General features: G+C 48.3%; 1 protein-coding gene across 5 annotated transcripts; it reads right to left on the reverse strand.

Moving 5' to 3' along the window:
* Positions 1 to 670: 670 nt before the first annotated feature.
* On the reverse strand, positions 671 to 18,018 carry LOC116862816 (sodium/calcium exchanger 3-like). 5 transcript variants are annotated; one of them, XM_032850238.1, is made up of 7 exons: positions 17,933 to 18,018; positions 15,325 to 15,428; positions 10,482 to 10,499; positions 6,420 to 6,544; positions 5,776 to 5,875; positions 3,841 to 4,113; positions 671 to 1,465 (listed from the first exon to the last, which is right to left on the reverse strand). In XM_032850238.1, the coding sequence occupies exons 2-7, from the start codon at positions 15,341 to 15,343 to the stop codon at positions 1,089 to 1,091; spliced, it is 912 nt and encodes a 303-aa protein (XP_032706129.1). In that variant the 5' UTR covers positions 15,344 to 15,428; positions 17,933 to 18,018; the 3' UTR covers positions 671 to 1,088. The 5 variants fall into 5 exon arrangements, with proteins under 5 accessions (XP_032706129.1, XP_032706127.1, XP_032706130.1 ...); XM_032850236.1 differs by having other exon boundaries at positions 3,841 to 4,116; positions 17,933 to 18,016; XM_032850239.1 differs by lacking the exon at positions 10,482 to 10,499 and having other exon boundaries at positions 3,841 to 4,116; positions 17,933 to 18,014.
* Between the last annotated feature and the right edge of the window lie 589 nt (positions 18,019 to 18,607).

Here is an 18,607-nt window from a genome sequence, read left to right on the forward strand (position 1 = left end):
CTTTTAAACACAATCTTTCCCCTTAAAGATCTCACGAGGTGGACAGTTCTTCTGCTCCGCCTCAGATCCGAAGCCAAAGATGACTCAAGAAGCCATCTATGCCTTTTGTCTCCCCAGCCGCCCTCTGTCATCAGATCCCGTTCCTATTCCTGTCCCCCGTCTCGCAAGTGGTGGGTCTTCCTCCCGCACAAGGATGAACGTATAGACCCGGCCCCAGGGAGATGGGCAGAGTAAACTGGAAAGGGGAGGGAAGGAACCATGACTTTTTGCTTTAAACTGGATTTTGACAGAAGCATATAAAGGTCTTCCTGCCCCTGCCACAGCCCTGGCTCTTCAGTCCACCGCATGGGTGTGCAAACACACTACCACCCAAACGCCAGCCCTCGTCCACTGAGAAAGAAAGCAGATGTGGGGGGGGGGGCAGTGCAGGACTCCCCTGGAGCCAAAAGACAGCGGTTACCGGGGGACGGGGGGGAGAGGGTGCCACTGAGCGTCCTGTCTCTGCCTGTCCCTCCCAGGGAGTTCCTCCACAGCACCTTTGTTAACTGACTTCAGAAAGAGAAGACATATGAGCAAACAATGAGCGACACCTGATGGCAAAGTGAGCACAGTAATGGCTACGATGAAGAGAGAACCGGAAAGTGGCCTGGGGGGGGGGCGCGGAGGGGGCTGGGCAATAGGACTCACTTCCACCCCCGCCAGCTGGGGGACAGTGTGGGGATGCGACCAACAGGACAGACGTGGAAGCCCTGCCCCAGGGAAGGAGAAGCAGCAAAGGGATAATCGGAGGGCGGTGGAAGGTTTGACCTCTGCTGTGGGTCAGGACACGGATGGGAAGATGGGGAGGAGGTGGATTTGTTGCTGTTGTTGGTTTGTATTGAATTAAATACTTTGTAAAGAGGGTGTTTCCTCCACTCGTTTGACTGGTTAAGACTCTGCCCTTTCAGTCCCACTGCCCGGGGGGCCTAGGTCGGGTGAGGTTCCTGGGGCCTCTGTGGGCTGCTCCCCCCGGGCGAGGTCATGGTGGCCAAGTGCCCTTCTCTCAGGAGAAGTCCGAGGTGTGTGCAGCGGAGGCCCCGCGCCCAGGCTCAGAAGCCCTTGATGTAGCAGTAGGCCTCCAGCGTGGCAAAGAGTATGTACAGGAGCCACAGGCCCACGAAGAGCCACGTTGTGGCCAGCTTGCAGCCGCGTGGGCCCCCCAGCTCCCCGCCCAGGTGGGGCCGCCGGCGGTACAGGAGCACACTGATGCACACGAACGCGAAGATGGTGAAGAGGGTGACCGAGAAGGCCAGCGTGCCGGCCGACACGTAGAACTCCTGTCCCTGCAGGGCCCAGTAGATGGCGGCCACGGACCAGGCCAGGCCGATGCCCAGGAAGACGTTGATGGCGTTGCTGCCCGTGACATTGCCGATGGAGGCATCAGAGTACAGATCCTGGATGGCCGCGGCTTTGCTGGCAAACATGTCTGGAAGAGGGAGAGAGGATGGGAGCTGGAGGGAGCCTGAGATGCGGAGGGCCCCCCACTGCCGCCCCGGCCCCACCATATGTCCGGAAGGCAGCTGGGGCCCCAGACCAAGCTCAGGAAGGAGAGGCAGGCTGTGTGGCCTTGGACAGGTCACCTCACTTCTCTGGGCTTTAGGTTCCTCATCCGCTGGGGTCTGAAAGATCCCTAAGGGCCTAGGTCCTGATGTTTACTGAGTGGGTTTGCTGTTCCCTTTGGATTTTTCTTTTTCTTTTTCTTCTTCTTCTTCTCCCCCCCCCCCCCCCGCCGGTAAGGGGAGTTTGCTATTTCTCCATCTGCCCAGGGAAACTTGGCCGCCTGGGAAGCTGCTGAGGGTAGATGCTGATTGTAACCATCTTGCACAATATCAGCTCACATAACAGAGTCATGGCCCCCGGGCTTGGCACTGCGTTAGGGGCTGGATTTATGCGGACAGAGACATGCCAGGGAACCATGAGGTACAGACTCAAGGAAGATGGGACTCAGTCTCTGTAGTTAGTATATGGGGCACGGGGCCCTGTGTGCTGCTTGACTTTAGATGTTGGCCTGGACTGTAGGCGTTGGGAGGACTTTCAGGGACATCTAGCTACCCTTTGGTTTCACAGGTAAGGATAATAAGGGTCAAGCAATCTACCCAAGGTTACACGGGCAGTTAACAAGACATTTGGTCCTAAAACTCTCATGGATGGGCCCTTTGCATATGATCATCCCAAAGAATTTCGGGCAAAGCCATGAAATCAGCTGAATGCACCACTGTGTAACCTTTCTCAGGCCCCTGATGCTGCCAGCTGCTCCCTGACCAAGTGCAAGGACTTGGAAGTATCCCAAGCTTGTCCTGGCTTGCCTCCTTCTTGCCAATTTTCTCGGATCTCCAAGAGAAAATCTCTTGCCTTTTCTTACCTATGACCTTGCTTTTCCCTCTCTGATCCTCTGCAATTTCTTTCCACGTGTGTCCCTTTTCCCACTGTGATAGTTCTGCTCCTTTCCCTCTGTTAGTTCCGTCCCTCAAGGCCTGGAGAACGGAGATCACAGGGCATCTCCTCCACAAAGCTTTCCATGCACCATCCGTCTAATTTCCTACCACCTGACGCATTTCCAGGAGAGCCAAGGCTCTTGCATCACTAATGTGCAAATCATCCCACTGCTCTGTGCTGGGGTTTGGGGACGAGGTTTCTCTGGAGTGTCATGTCAATTCAGTTACCCTCCAGGGAGATTTATTCTCTTAGTCCAGGAACGGTTTCCCTGGGTCCAGCCAGCAGAGTTCCGTCTGATGGGATTCGACATAACCCTCTTGGCACTTGACACTCTCTCTTCCTTGCTGTGGCAGCAGGGAGGCTCCCTGGCAGGAGTTCAGGTGCAGATGTCCTGGACGCCCAGCTGAACTCAGTCAGGAGCCTGAGCTAACATAGCCCTCTGCTCCTTGTCGTTCCAGCCCAGCTTATATAAGCCTCTCTTGGAAGCCGTCCACGAACCAGCCCAGCCCTGTCCCTCCGTCTATGCTGACACAGCACCTCTACTCTCTTGTCATTTAACTTGAACGGAAATGATTTCAATAATGGGAGTTGGGTCGTTTCTGCCGCTAGCTGCTGAACTCCACTCAGAGCGGGGAGCGCGCCTGCCCACCTTCCACGACAGCCTAGCACGAGACTGTATCGGGCTCCGTGAATATTTGCCTAATGAATGAATAAATTCAGGCTTGCTCTTGTTCATCTCTGGGTGTTTATGCGAAAAGAAAAGAACATGTAATTCATCATATGAAACGACACAAGCTCACTAAGCTTCCTCTCCTGTCCTGTCAGGAGAAGATTTGTACTCACAGGTGTCCTTCTAAGTGAGGGAGCCAAGAATTCTCGTGAAGATTTCCAGGGCAACACCTTCCAGTGGGCTAATCTTTGGTCTCAGAGGCTGCCAGAGACACGTGGGAGGAAAACTGTATCTATGGTCTTTGAATTGTGTTGTTTGTGGCCTTCATATCACGTGGAGGTTGAGAAAGTGGGCTGCTCACACGGGCAGCCGATTTAGCTCTGTGGGCCTCAGTTTCCTCATTTGTCACGTGGGGATAATAATGATCCCGATTACGTAGGGATCTGGTAAGCATTACAGAGAGAAAACATGTCAACTGTGTGGCATACACAGAGCCCGACACATCAAAAGGGTTCAAGGAATGTCTGCTCTCACTAGTACTGTTGTCAGGAATCCCTTTGACTTCCGCACACCTTCGGGGCAGAGGCTCTGTTAGCTCAGATCGGTGGTACTAAGAAGATCTTGAGGCAAAGTGGAGGGGGTCACTTGGACCCAGGAGTAACCTCTTTGCAAACCCAGGCTCCCCTCACTCTTACCTGGCACAGAGGTGCCAAATGCCACAAAGACAACAGCTGTGACTGAGTCCTTGAGGCCAATGGTGCAGCCAAAGTGGGAGGCCAGGTCCCCAATGACGGCCGTGAGCATGCCGATGATGAGAATGGACACGACGAAGCAGGCCCAGCCGTGACAGTACTCTGTGGGGGGCACGCAGGCAAACAGCACCTTCCAGAAGACGGTCAGAAAGTGCATGACGTAGTCAAAGCAGGATGGCAGCCTCTCCTCACCTGACTCATCCTCATCCTCGTCCCCTGCTGCAGACAAGATAAAACAGGCCCCCAGGAAGGGCAGCGAGGTCAGGTCCCTGTTCAGGAAAACTCAGGTCAACCCAACATGGCAAGCATTATCAGCGGGCAGGACACTCCCGCTCTCTCCTGAGCCGCCGGGGGGCCAGGTTGCGGGTGCCTGAAAACACTGGAGAAAGGGGAGCCAGGTGGGGGTGGCCCACTGGTCAAGGTGAGTGCAGGGCAGCAGGGAGGGTGGGAGGGAGAGGACAGGGGAATAGGGAGAGAAGGGAGGAGAGAGGACAAAGGGTCGGGATGAGGGGAGATCACAGGAGGGACAAGGTGATGAGGCAGAGAGGAGGGTGGAGGAGGCTTCCTCAGTTGCCTGGGCCAAGAAAAGCAAAAGCAGCTGTATGTCCGAGCTCCTCCCTAACTTTCCTGACCCGCCTGCTGAAGTAACCTCATGGTTCCAGTTGTCATCCGTCCCCAGAGGCGCGGCTGTCATTCCAGATCATGTGGGCATACCAGAGAACCAGCGCCATCCTCCCGATATCCCCTGGGACAGAGCAGGGCTGGGCCCCATTGTCCTCGCCAGGAAACAGGGGCCAAGTGGCCCGTTTAGCGGTCCGGGAGGAGAGGATGTGCTGAGGCCCGCTGGCACCCGTTCCGGGGCAGCCTCGGTTAGATTTAACACGATCAGAGGAAGTGAGGGTTTTAACAAGCAGGAGTTAGGACACGTGAGGTCCGGTTGCAGCTTTGCCAGGAAGAGGATCTGTAAGCTGGGGAAAATCACCTCTTATTTCTAACCCTCAGTTCCTTTGTTCGAGAAAGGAGGGGGTTTGATGATATGGCCTATATTCTGTTTATTGTCCCCTTAGGGGCAAAGTAAGGTCATCAGAGGGTGTCCTGGGGAGATCTGAGGAGGGCCACGTGAGATGTGGGGGAGCAGCGGCTGAAGACACCCTCTCTTCCTGGCGGTCCTTCTGCTCTGGCTCCTGGGCCTCAGGGATGTGACCCTGTGGGTTGCTATGACAACGAAGCCTCATGAAAGCAGACAAGGCCAGTGGAACTGGGCAGAACGAGGAGGGTGCCGTGGTGCCAAGAGGCACTGTGGGTGGTGATGGAGACATCTTGTCTGGGGCCCTGGCTGTGCTCTGGGCCACCACTGAGGGAGCCTGACAGTGAATGGCCAAGGAGAGGTCTGGAATCATCCAGAGTGGAGGTTTGCCAGTGTCAATGCAGGGAATTTACAAACTCTGGACCCCCACATCTCTAATCAGAGTAGTCCTCCAGTTAACAGAAAAGGAGGACCAAAATAATGAGAGGAAGGAATGATGGAAACCAGAATTTAATGAGTTCTGTTTGGCACCGGACTCTCTCATTCAGCTTTGCTGAAAAAGGTCGAAATGATTCCCTTTTTGAATGAGGAAATTGAGGTGGAGGGAAGGTAACTTGTCCCACGTCACACAGCAGAGCCAGGATCTAAAACCAGCAGGTAGCCAGGCTCTCCCAGCTACCCCATGATTCTTCTCCGAAGTGACCTGGTAAAACAAGCCAACAGCAAGGACTAGATCTGGGATGCAGGGGCCTTCCCAGAAATCGGTAGCTGCGGATGGGGCTGTGTTCGCCCTTCTCTGGAGTTGCCTGTTCCTCTCAGCAAGGCTGGTGCCCATCTTGAGACCCTCTTACCTGCACTGACAGTGATGGCCTCCATGAACTGGTCCCTCCAGGAATGGGTCCCCACAACCATGGCCAGGTTTGTCTTCTTGATCAGTTTGTCCACCGTATTCTGTCGGGGAGATAAAAACTCAAAATCATGAAGTTAGAATGCTCAGAACTGTGGAGGAGTCTGATGCTTCAAGGGGATGAAAGATGTCTTGCATTCTGGGCATATATCCACATGGGTTCTGGGAGTAATGGCCTTGCATGGTATCTTCTGGGTCAGTCTTTCTATTTCTCTTTTCTTTGGTTGTGATGGCAGATATTGGATACTTAGAGCTATACAATAAAGCATAATGGTATTGATACCAATAAATGTTGCCCCAAGTAGTAAATTTTAGAATTTTTGTTTTTAAAATTCAGTTGAACAATAGAAATAATACATACAGGGGCTTTATAGCCCTTTTATTCCATTTGTTGTGTTTCCTCCCAATATTCCTAGGATCTAAATGGCCAGGGCTATTCGTTCCAGGTTACACATGGGGACATTGACACTGGGTGAGTAGGTGATTTGTTCAGTTTCAACTTCATTATTGAGTGGTGAAATCGGAACAAAACTTCTACCTCCCACCGCATTACTCTATTATTCAATTAGATCTCACTTATGGCCTGACCTTGAACTCAAAGGATTCTTCAATGATGACCTCTAGTTTGGGGTGTTCGCCCAGTACTGGCTTTCCCATTTCTGCTATCCTCTTGGCCTCCTCCTCCTCCACAGTCAGCTTTCTGTCTGTCACCTCTGCAACAAAACAAAATCAGACTAGCTTTAGCACATTCTGCACTTCCTAGGGATCTAGAGCTCAGAGCATCAGGCACGAGCAGTGGGCACACAGCAAGCTCTTCTCAAGAGTAGGGACTTCGGGTACTTTTTAGTGTCTCTTTCTATAACATGCTGAACATTTTATGACCGTCAGACCATGAGAGGGTCCCCTGCAGTCCTGGGATAAGTATTCCTATTTCCATCTTATAACTGAGTGTGCAACCTGACCCAGAGACCTTCCACGAAATAGCACCTAGTGAAATTCCCAAGTCATCTGGTGAGATATTGGAGAGCTGGGAACAAAAGCATTTGCCAATTTGAATTGTTAGGCCTGACTGTTCAACTACTTGATATAAAAGTCCTTGGAGGCCAGAACCACATGTTAATCCAAAGGGTATGTCTACTGGTTCCCGTTAACATCTGTTTCCAACGACGTTGGGACTGTGCCCTCTGTAGAGGAGAAAGCAGGAATATCTACACTCCGTACAAGTGAATGTTGTCCTCACAGTGAGAAACTTGGAAGAGTTCCTGAAAGATTTCCTGATTATCCAATGAAAGGTCCCCAGGAATTCTGTAGGAGCCAGGTGTATTTCTTCTGGAACAGAAATACTTGTTCTTCCTTTACTTTTTTTTGAGGCATTCCCTGTGTCCCCCAGCATCTTGACTCATTTACCAGAGGTCCCTTCTCATGCTGAATGGTGCGAAAAATGTTCCACTTCAGCTGGTGAGTCCATTTTAAGACCACTTCACCACGAAGACATGTTTTCTGGATTAGAGTGAAATAGAGATTGAATCTTTTTATTCCCCTTTGATTAGAAAATTGCTCTTGGCAGCCTGTTTCTTTCAGAGATCATTTAAACATCTTTCCTTCCAAGCCCACATTTTTATATGCAATTAATTCTTTTATTGAGTTCCTTAATTGCTTTCATTCCACACAGTGAATCTCCTATGGGAATCCTTTAGTCCTTGGATAATCTCAAAGACAAAGTGGGTCAGTGGCCAAGGAGGTCTTCTTTTCTCTCTAACCTGGGGATTGGTGAAATGTAGGGATAGGTAAGGCTTGAGCCCTTGAAGTTGCAAGGAAAGGAATTCACTGGAAAGACAATAAGCCAAGAGTGTAAGTTACCAGAGAGGCTGCTTTATAGGAGAATTTTCTTAGTTGTCCTGAATGAAGATGGGAAGAAAGTATGCACTGGGTTCCTGAGCTGGCCGCTCCACTGAGTGCTTCTGGCCCCAAACACAGAAGGCAATCCCAAAATGTTTGGGAGCTGTCCGTGGTGCTGTCCTCCTGTAGCGTTGGTGAAGACTTTCAGAAGGAATTACTTCTTAAGGATCAATGTCCTATTTCTAAGTAAGCAGACACCCTCTAGCAGTCTAACTTTATTCAATCCATTGATTCAGAGTCTTTTATTAGTTAATTATGAAGGTAAATCTGGGTATACCTAGGGTTCTGGCTATGAAGTCAGTGATCCTAGAAGCCAGGTTGCAGGCTACTGTGAGAAAAAGCCTTTAGAAAGAGACTTATAGATTCCTTAAAAACAAGAGTACTTTTTTTCCCTCTACTTGTAGGTTTTGGCACCATATCACAATGGCTATCCTAGCAGTGACAGTATTATTCTACTTTATTCTACTCCTCCCTCCCCGATGCCCCCATGTCATACTTTACATGTGCCTCAAGAACTCTATACCAATATAATGAGCTCTCCAGTGACATATAAATGTACCTGTCTAACCCCTTGTCTAGCTATCAATCTGGCACTATATCCATCTGGCAGGATATTGATCTACCTACTGACCTGTCCACCCCTGTGGTGACATTCAGTTTTTCCATCTAGCTTTTTGCCAAAATCTCTCTGACAAATACCAATCCTCTATCTTTGGATCTCCCACAGCCCCACAGAGGAACTCCATATATATCAGTTAAGTGACTGATTCACATGCCTTTAAATCAACTCTGATTTAGTGTCTTGGTTTGATAGTAATTCTATTTCTGTAATGATCATTCCTTTACATTCAAACTACTTTCTTGAGAAAGTGACAAGTCTTCCATTTAAAAGACCATAATGACTGTGATAGCTTGTTTATGTAACTCCTCAGAATCTCAAGTGAAGGTGGGTGGGTAGGATAGGTGATTTTGATATTTGGACTGACTGAATAAACTCTCAGATCGCAGGAAAGGGGGAGGGGAGGGAGGGAGAGAGAAAGAGAGAGAATATGAATAGGATGAAAGATTGAGCAAATATTGGAAGAACAAAGAGCTTGCCAGGCCAGACAAGAATAGATTGCTCTCAATGCTCTACAGGTATCCTCAGAAAGAAATGGGGCGATGCAGCTAGTGCGCTCATTTCGAGGTCCCTGAGCTTGGTGGTATAGCTCAGAATGAACGTATTTACTCTGTCTTTCACCACCAGACATTGTTAATCATGTTTGCCTGTCCACCCAGGAAAATTAAGACAAGAACATGAGATTTCCAGTGAGTTTTAAGTCTAACCATGGGCTCCTAGATTAAAAGTTTACAGACTGAAAGATCTAGAAAGTGATACCTGCTTTTCTTATTTTAGCTTCTATTGGTATTTTTGCAAATATGTTCAAAGTACAAGAAAGCCTAAATTAAGTCACCAGTCTTCGTTGTGTGTCTATGTGTGTGGGAGGTGGTGGGGGTGGGTGGAAGCAAGAGTTGGAACAAAGAAGCCCAAATCTTCTCAGGCAAGAAAGTTACTGGAGAAGGAACTCCCAATGCTATGACATTAATTCCTTGAGGGAATAGTGGAATATATGGGGTCAGAGGTAGTTCTTATCCTGTTGGTATAAAGAGGAAGCAAATGGCCAAGGAAGCAGGAGTCCCCCCCTTTTTTTTCCCAGGAAAAAAAAAAAGGTTTGCCTATGTTTATTATTGTTATTGTTTAAAGCCTCCAAGGAGGTCAATGTTCTTTATATATTACCCTTCTCAATACCCGGTGCAGCCTATTCTTAATTTTGAATACGAGTGAATTCTGTAAGATGTTTTGCCTCTCAATTGCTCTTAAATTTTTTTTATATCTTCAAAGAACTGATGAATTTAAAGTGTGATTTTAACTTATATTGAGACATCTTGCATAGCTCACTCTGCCTGCACTGAGAGTTACAGAATTGCAGATATGCTGGAAATGCTTTCCTATCTGTTCACGAAGTTGGATGTCATTTATGATTTCATTACACCCAAGCAAGCATACTCTCAAAGAAGGTATTCATCCTACAACAGAACCTAGATTCTGCATGAGAATGTGTCCAAAATAAATTCCCCCAAATTTCTATTTCCAGCCAGATAATTGTTCCCACCACCCATAATATCCTAATTCTTCTTCATGTTCATGGCACATGTGACTTCAAGGGTCAATGACAAATGAACCAAAGTTCTAGCAATTTAGGTCTCAGCTGTAATGAGATGGAAGATCTCCAGGATCAGTAAAATTCCAGATTCTTTAAAAATTGCTTTTCACCTTCTCACAGCAGCTCCTGATTATTTTCCCCTGGTTCCCTCAAGATCAAAGTATTTGCTTTCAAATCCCATCACGATCCCATTAGGAGCTTCAGCCCTGACTCTCACCCTCTCTTGCCCTACAACATGAAATGACAGATGAACTAAGACGCTGGAGAAGTCTATGACCCACTGTCTGTTTGTAAGTTTCAACTCTCTTCCTGGTCCCAGAGAGGACCGGTTCTGCCTTTACCCACATCTGCTGACAGAAGTGATGCTCAAAGAATTCTACTTCCTCACAATTACTTCAAGTGGGGAAATAAAGCTCTCAGTCCTTAGGAGAACTTGTCAGGTTACCTGGAGCCCGCAGTTCCTATTAAATAAATCAAAGGACATTGGTCTTAAACTAAATAATGGCACTGGCAAGAAGCAAGAAAGAGGGGGCAAGACACCTCTTACCTGGAGACAACAGGAGCGCTGTTCGCAAATGGATACCAGACAAGGGGAAGAAAGAAAAGGAAAGAGCATTAAGGTCCCATCTTGAAAGTATCCCCAGGCTTTGTGGTTGCAGCAGGGTAAGGAAGGCAGTGAGCTTAGTGGGTGAGAGCCCTGCAGCGACATGCAAAGGGCAGCATTTGGAGCATGTGCAACCACAGCAGCAGCAAGAGGTGTAAGCCACTGGAGGGACTGCTGAGCGCCAGAGCCCTGACTTTCCCCACACATTTCCTACAGCTCTGGGCACAAGGGGAAAAGGAAGGAGGATGGGGAATTCAGGTGAGTGGAGCAGAGACAGAGTTGGTCATTCGTGTTGTTCTAAGAAATCAGGTTATCGTATCTATTCTGTAAAAGAATGAGGATCTAATTACCATGAAAACGGTATAGTGTAGCTGGCTTATCAGTGGGGCACATGGCCCTAGGGTTTCAAGGTCCTGAGCAGTGGTCTACAAGAGTGGAACAGTGCTCAGTCCTGTGTCTTCTAGTCCTAACTTTATAACCAGATCGAGCTTAGCTTCCCAGTGCCCATGCCACTCCCATGGCCACAAATAGCTTCCTAGCTACCACACTGGCCAGAACTTGGAGTTCCCCTCAAAGGAGGACCTCATGAAAAGGTAATTTCTGCAAAACGTCTTCTCTGAATGGTTTATCTTTTTAGAGATACAGCCTGGAGATTAGGGTAATACCATTTGGTATTACCTGTGGCAGGCAAAGTCACAGCAACTAGTAGGTGTTTGGTAGAGATATCTTTTCTTGCCACCTAGTTTGGCAATTGTATTTTTTATAGATTCTGTGGTGCTGCGCCTGGCAGAGTGGTGTCTTTATTCCAGAAAGGACAGGCTAAATAGGGTCCAGGTATCCTGGACCAGAGAAACTGTTATACAGAAAGCTGTTTGTAGGTGGGACTGGGAAGCTGAGTTAGATGTACCTAACACAGGGCATCCCTAGCTCCCAAATTTGTACTTATGCTAAAAAAATTCTTCTGACATACCACATTTCCCTCTCAATGGTGTCTCAGTACAGCCCCACACTCCCTGGCTCTTGTCATATAGAAGTCTGGGAACATCCCACTACATACTCGTGGTACGGCTGGTGACTGATGGTGCTGGGGAAGGAGCGGGGGTGGTGTCTGTGAATTGTTTCTTCTAAAAATCTCTAGGAAGGCAGCTCCGGCCAACGATCCATCATTTCACAGTCACAACCACTGAAGACACTTGTGGATTGAGAATTTTTATGTATATGAGCAGAGTGAACAGCAGTTGACTTTTTCTGGTTCCTCGAGGCCATATGGAATTCCAAGGGGGTAAGTGAGTGACTCTCTTTGCTACATTGAGATGGATAGATAGACAGATAGCAAGAGAGCTTGTTCATTCTGCTCCTTTTATGGAGCTGCATGGAAGCAGAGCCCTTCCTGGCCCCCCAGGCTCCAGGGGAAACCAGAAACCCAAATACATCAGTGAACCCAGGTAGGCCAGACAAGAGGAAGCTCTTCCAGAAAGGTCCCTCCTGGCCTGGTTTTCACTCAGAAGTCCCTCCCAAGCAGAGGGCTTGCAGTCAGCCGGAAATGGTCCTATTCTCTGGTCATTGTCTACATGAATTTGAGACTTTCCACTTAGCAGTTACAGATGGGTCAGCGAGACCCAGATAGGCCAGTTCTGAGTGACATAACACCTCCAGGCTGTTTTTCCTGCTGCTGTTGATGAGAGAATCTGCAGCTGAACTTTCCCCTGTATTGATCCCCAGGGTCAGGTGAGCATCATTTATCCCTGCTTGGACACCCCAGGGACATACAGGAAATAGCATAGCTCTGTGAGTAATTGGAAGCATCTGGGCAGCTTGTCAGGGGAAGCCCACTGATGTGGTAAGAGGGGGCACAGACAGGCCCCATGACTGGGGGAGAATGCTTTCCTTTCCACATGAGGCTCCCAGTGTCCAGGCCCAACAGCCTTGACCATGCTGCTTGGCGTTGCCCTCCGATGTCTACTTCTAGATTCTGGCACTTACTCTAAGCCACGACAACCATGTTTCCTATTCATCCTCCCTTTTCCCTCCTCTAGCTTATCCGGAGCATTTAATCTCACCTCTAAAGTCTGTTTTGTCTGCCAAGAATAGAATCTGCTATTTCAAATGTAGTGCTTTTTTTTTTTTTTTTTCCTTCGGTAACTCAATTGTCATTTTGATCATGCAAAGTCTAGGCTGTTCTGAATGCCTAAGACTCCCCCATGCAGCAGTGGTCATGAAAAGCTTTCTACTGTACAGTTTCTCACTCTTAGAACAGCAGGGAATTCTGAAAATCAGGATGGGTTTTCATGTGATTCTGAGTCTAGACAATCCAGTTGTATGACCTTTCACCTAATGGTCTAATGCCAAAATATGGGAAGATGTGAAGACACTGAAAATAGACAATAGGCCAGGAGGTCGGGAAATGCACATATTTCCTATTGGCACCTTCGATCTTGGCATCTTGGTCACTGGGAAGACCTGGAGGGTCCTTGCCTTCTCACCTACTCACTCCCTGGGACTAGGCTCCACTAGGACTCTGCTGACATCTCCTTGGACAAAGAGTCCAGGGCAAAAAAAGAGGGGTGTCCTCAAATGGGGAGTAGCCAAAGGCATTTGCATTTGGCCAAGTCTCTTGAAGACAGCAAGGTGTATCTTAGGTCCCTCCCTGTCCTGCTGTTGATCAGGGTTTATTGGGGAGGCAGAAAAGAAGAGGGAGGCCTCTTTACTGGTGGAATAAAATCACGGATAGACTTTCAACCCATTCGTTTTGTCTGGAGCCACTGCCTGCTTTCCAGCTACCCTGAATGATCTCTTGCGCTGCTTTCATTTGCACCTACATAACAGACTATAGAAATTGATAAATCTAGTTTACAATGGCCTTAGGTGTCTGCTGCATCCAACCAATCATGAGGCGGTGAAGTAGATGCACAAGGGAAGTCGGAATGAGGTAGGGCAGGTGTTGAGACAATTTCTGAGAATGTTCTCAGTGGTAGCAACTGGCGGACTGGCAATCTAAACAATGGAACTAGAGATTTTCTCCCCTCGCTCACACTCTGGCAGTCAGAATTATGGCGACATCCTATCAGGTGGCAAGGAGAGGATGAGTAATGGAAGATGGAGAGGGCTTTTGCCCCTAGGACACTAGGCATACCCAAACCTAGGTAGACACAGAACTGGTCAGATCTGCAGAGAGTCCCCAGAAGACAGTGAGAACTGATCAATCCTGTCGATAAGGCTTTAGGAGTATAGTTGCTGAATCCCTTAGATCTGTCCTTTAAGGAAAGGCTTTATGCTGCTCTTTGTCATGTGAATATGGAGTAGTTGCAGAATAATCTCCCTTTTTTGACAAACAACTGGGTCTCACTGTTCCATCCTCCATGAGGCTCCCAGAAGCATCTCTCTCCTGAAAGGGAGTGTGAATGTCCTTCTCTTGGTACCTCCCAAGAGCACCCTTCTCCAATCCCACATATGCTCTCCAGCACTTTCGAAGTAGTGGTTTCCAATCATTTTTCTTCAAGGGAAGAAATCTTTCCTTATATCTTCCTTGGCTGCAACATAATCAGTTCCTTAGGAATGGAACCCTAGCAGGTATTCCAAGATGCATGTCTTGAGGAAGGGAGGAGATGGGGCCACTCCTCTGGTGGGAGATGAGGGTTATCTTGGGATCTGGGTGATAAGCCTATTTGCAGATGCCCAGCCAGGCAGGCTTCGGTGAACTGTGTTATTTCTCAGGGATCAAAACCCACTACACCATTTAGAGGCCCTTCTCCTATTGGAAAACCCATAAGTCAATACTCTGGGCCCACCCAGTGTTAGTCCTTTTCCAGGGCCCTCTGGCTGGGGAGATTCCCATACCTGGAGTTATTGCCTTCTTTTTGCAGACTCTCAATTTTCTGCTTTAGGGATTGCATGGTCCTAAAGCAGCCTGAATAAAGGTAGAATGAGATGGGCTGGATGTCAAGGGGGAGGGAGAATAGTTCAGGACTCCAGAGCATATGAAAACTTCCGAAGCCAGCTCTGTCTCAGAGAGGTCTCAGAAGCTATGGCCTCTGACACCTGGCACACCTCTTCATACCATGGTCTCCCCAGCTGTGAAATAGTCAGATAAAACACTTACCTCCATGAAGGGCAGAGGGGCCTATGAACCACTCTGCAAGGGAATAACCCGCCACGCACTCAAGGAAGGTTGGGGAATGCAGCAGGAAACTGTCAAAGCATCATTGCAACACGGGCCCCGGCCCCCATCCCAGACTCTTCCCCCCAATTCAATCCAGGCTCAAGGGTGAAGGGTGGGAGGGCAAGAAGGCAGGAAAGGGCACAGACATGCATGGCATCACATTCCTTTCTTTTTCTTCTCCTCCCCACCCACCAAGGAGTTTCCACAGTTACACCTTCCATGGATGTGTGGGGGCTGTGGGGGAGAGTGCCAGGGACAGTGGTGATCAGATCTCTGGAGCACGGGGCGGGAGGAGGTAACTCGGTAGGGTAATGAGAAGTTGAGGCTGCAGCGCTGTCCAGAAGGTGGGAAAGGAGGACTGGGGAATCAGCTAAGGCTAAGAAGGCAGAGATGACACCGAAACAGGGTGAGAGCGAGAATACAGGAGGGAAAAGAATAAAAAAGTCCGTTGGTCAAAAAGAGGAAAAAGGAAAAGGGAAGAAAATGGTGAGGGGTGGGGGCAGGGAGGAAAAAAAACAGAGTTGCTTTTTTTGTGGCTGTTGCTTTTCAGTTTCAATTTTTTCTCGTTTTTTTTGGATGTTGTTGATTTTTTTTTTTTTTTTTTTTTTTTTTTAAAGAATCTCACACCTGATATTCCACGTTCCATCCATTTCGGTTCACCAAGGACAATGAAGAAATTCTCTTGCCTTTCGTATTCCTCCTCATCTACTATTTTAACCCTTATGGTTTTCCTGTAGGGACAACAAGAGAGAGAGGGTGTCGACTGGGTCGGTAGATTGGTTGGTCATTTGGAGCACAGCCTTTAAAATCATTCCCCATCACTCCTGGCGCATGCAGCCCAGTCCCGCTGTGGCGGCATCCAGTAGGACTACAGTGGATTGTATTTTTCTCATATAAAAAAACGGTCTCAGCTTTTCTTGTCTCCTTGGTCGTAGTTTGCTTATGGGTGTGAAGGAAAGGGAGCCGGGAGGCAAGGAAAAGTGGGCAAAGGAAGGGTTCCAGGAGGACAGGAGGGAAAGGGGAAGGGCAAGGGGGAGTGCTGGTGGGGGGGTCAGTTTAGATCCTGCTGATGGTTAGTAAGAAGTCAGCTGGGCAGCACATTCCACGGGGTGTCACATGGTAACTGGCATTTCCTCGGGAAGCAGGTAAACTACTGACCCATTGGGAACGATCCAGGGCCCTTCTCCAACAGGAGATATACCAATAGTACCGAGCCAGGGGCTCGTTTTCCCTTCCTGTGTCTATACTCACTTCTTATGTGAGCGTCTTAAAGAAAACTTCAAAAGTATTTATGAGGGAGAGAAACGAAAGAGAGAGAGAGAGAGAAAGGAAGGCAGAATTCTAATATCTTTGTCATTCTTGATCAGGGCTCCAGCAGTGGGAACTAAAATGAGTATGTATTAACCATAATGTGATACAGGACTCCTTTAATATTTACCGCTGAAGCACTCCTAGGAAAATGTAAAGAAAATGATATGTCATCAAATTCTAAATCACCTCTGTACTTCTATTGTATAGCGCTGATAAGTCCCAAGGCTGGCTTCCTTAAATGCTGATTATCTGGGGCCTGGGGAAAATGGTGAAGGAGGTTTCCCCAGGTCCTAGATAATCATTTCTCGGCATCTCAACAAAGCATAGTGTCGTTTAGAAACAAATCACTGAGGGAAGCCAAGTTTCTTGGAAAATCGCTCCCCTCCAGAGACTCGCATGAGGCTGGATCAGGCCAGCTGTCATTAGAGAAGTTGCGATCCCCATCTTGGTCCTCCCTAGAACCACAGTGGGGTTCGCACGTCCCAGTAGCGAGCCATGATTGTTATTTTCTGCTTGCTTTGTCTTTGGCCTGGGACCTAAGTGCTCTCTAAAGGGCAGAGATGTACTAACAAACAATAACCTAAAATGTCTCGTCAGAGCCTCTGATGTTCCTCTTTCCTTCTGAAGACACGCTCCGCTTTGCTATCTGTAAAATGGTAGACTGATCTGAGGGCGTTTGCTGGCCATAAGGTTTGCTGTGCACTTGTATTTTGTGTGTGTGTTTCACAAGTACACTCTGGGTCACCCTTTTCGGTGCTATTTTTGGACACCTTTACATACCTTGCTCAGTAGACAAAAGACAAAGCTAAATGACTATCAAGAAGATTTTCTAGAAACTTCTCTCTAAGCCCTAGATATGGGAAACTGGGGCTACCTAGGAGTTGTGAGCCTGGCAGCTTTTCCCTTGCAGGGACTCTGCTATGGGTTAGGAGTGGGTGCTCTGGGACCAAGGGCCTGGCTGGAGGGATATGACTGGAGGAAAGGAATGTTGTCCCCAAATACTGGTGGCTCCCCTTGACCCAGATGGTCTGTCCAGAAGAGGGTGTTCTGACTTGCCTATGGGAAGTCTGGGGTGTGTGGGGTCATTTAAGTTGAAGGCAAAGGCTTCATCTACTCTGAGAAATACTGTGATCTTGTGGGAAAGCTTCCACTCAAGCCATAATCCCCATCCCACCATTCTAAGTCTCTGCCATCACACCTAGATGTTCTCTGCAGGGAAAACAAGAGGCTGGCAGGTAGGTCTGCAACCTTGACCTCAAACTAAAACCTCTACTTTCAGCTCAATCAAGGTCAGGAGGGAAACACACCTTGATAGCAGGAATATGGCAGAAAAAATGGCTCCTAAGGCCTACTCTGAGGAATGGGATGAACCATAAATAGAACCCAAATCCAAATATACTGATTGCCAATGTCTGCAGACTCTAAGCTTAGCCCTGAGAATAGTGGCCCATGGGAATCTGTGCTGAGCACAGAGGCCAGTTTCCCAGCACTGCCCTCCCACCTGGCGCCGTATTGTGTGGTCTTTCTCCTTCCCATATAGAAAGCCATCCAGGAGAAGCAGAGAGCCCTATATATGATACTCCGGGCTCTGGCTGACTATCTCTTTCTCTCTCCCCCACGCTGTGTTTTTCCCATATCCATTTCTCCATCTCACAAAAATTACAGTTGACTCCTGAACATCCCTCTTACGGATACCATGTGACAGGCTGATGGGTGTTAGGGCAGTGCTGGGATCAGAGAGAGGAGAGGGAGAGGTGCAAAGAAAGGAAATGAGAGAACAACAAAGAAAACAAGGGGACGTGGACTTAGAGAGGCAGAAGAAAGGGAGAATAGAAGACAAACAGATGGGGGAAAGAAAGAACCAGAAGAGGAGAGGAGAGGAGAGAAGAACGTTAATGTTAGTGTGGAGGACAGGGTACTACACCTTTCTGAAAACTCATATCCACCATGCGGGGGCCCATCATCTCAATGAAGTAATTCTTGTTTTTCTCATACGCCTCATCATCAATTACCTTGATGTGAATTGTTTTGCTGTGGATGGAAAAATAAGTATCATAAGCAAGGAGCAGATTGGGGTGGCAGCAAGCCAGCTGGGAGAAGGAACAGGAAGAGAAGGAAACAGTAAAAAGATCCAGAAAGGTCAAAGTGTGTCCCCACGGGGGCACCGAGGGGAGGGGCTGCCCCAGGCCCCCTTCCAGGCTCCCTGGGCTCCTCTTAGCTTCGTGGGGCTTCGTGGCATGGTCAGACTCAAAGGCTGGAAAGTCAAAGGTTCTGGGTTCTAATCTTGGATACGCCACGTGACTTGGACAAATAATGTAACTCATATAGAAACAGGTTAAATAATGCTTACACCGTCCCAGGGCAGTTGTGAGAGCAATGAAATAATATAAGCGTAATGGTCCCATCATTTAGGTCCTCCGTGATGTTTGCTTCCTTGTCCTGCTCACTCTGGGGACAGGGAGAATTTTTTGACTTTTGAAATCAGCTGGTATTGGTCTGAAAGGCATATGTTATAGAAAGGACGCGGATGGGGGGCCTGTTGGCCTGTGGGAGTCTTGCCTGGACATAGAAGGACTTTTTCTTCCCTTTCTCTGTGGCA

Source organism: Lontra canadensis, unplaced genomic scaffold (genome assembly GCF_010015895.1).
Source record: "Lontra canadensis isolate GAN:19392208 unplaced genomic scaffold, GSC_riverotter_1.0 scaffold343, whole genome shotgun sequence".
NCBI classification, from domain to species: domain Eukaryota; kingdom Metazoa; phylum Chordata; class Mammalia; order Carnivora; family Mustelidae; genus Lontra; species Lontra canadensis.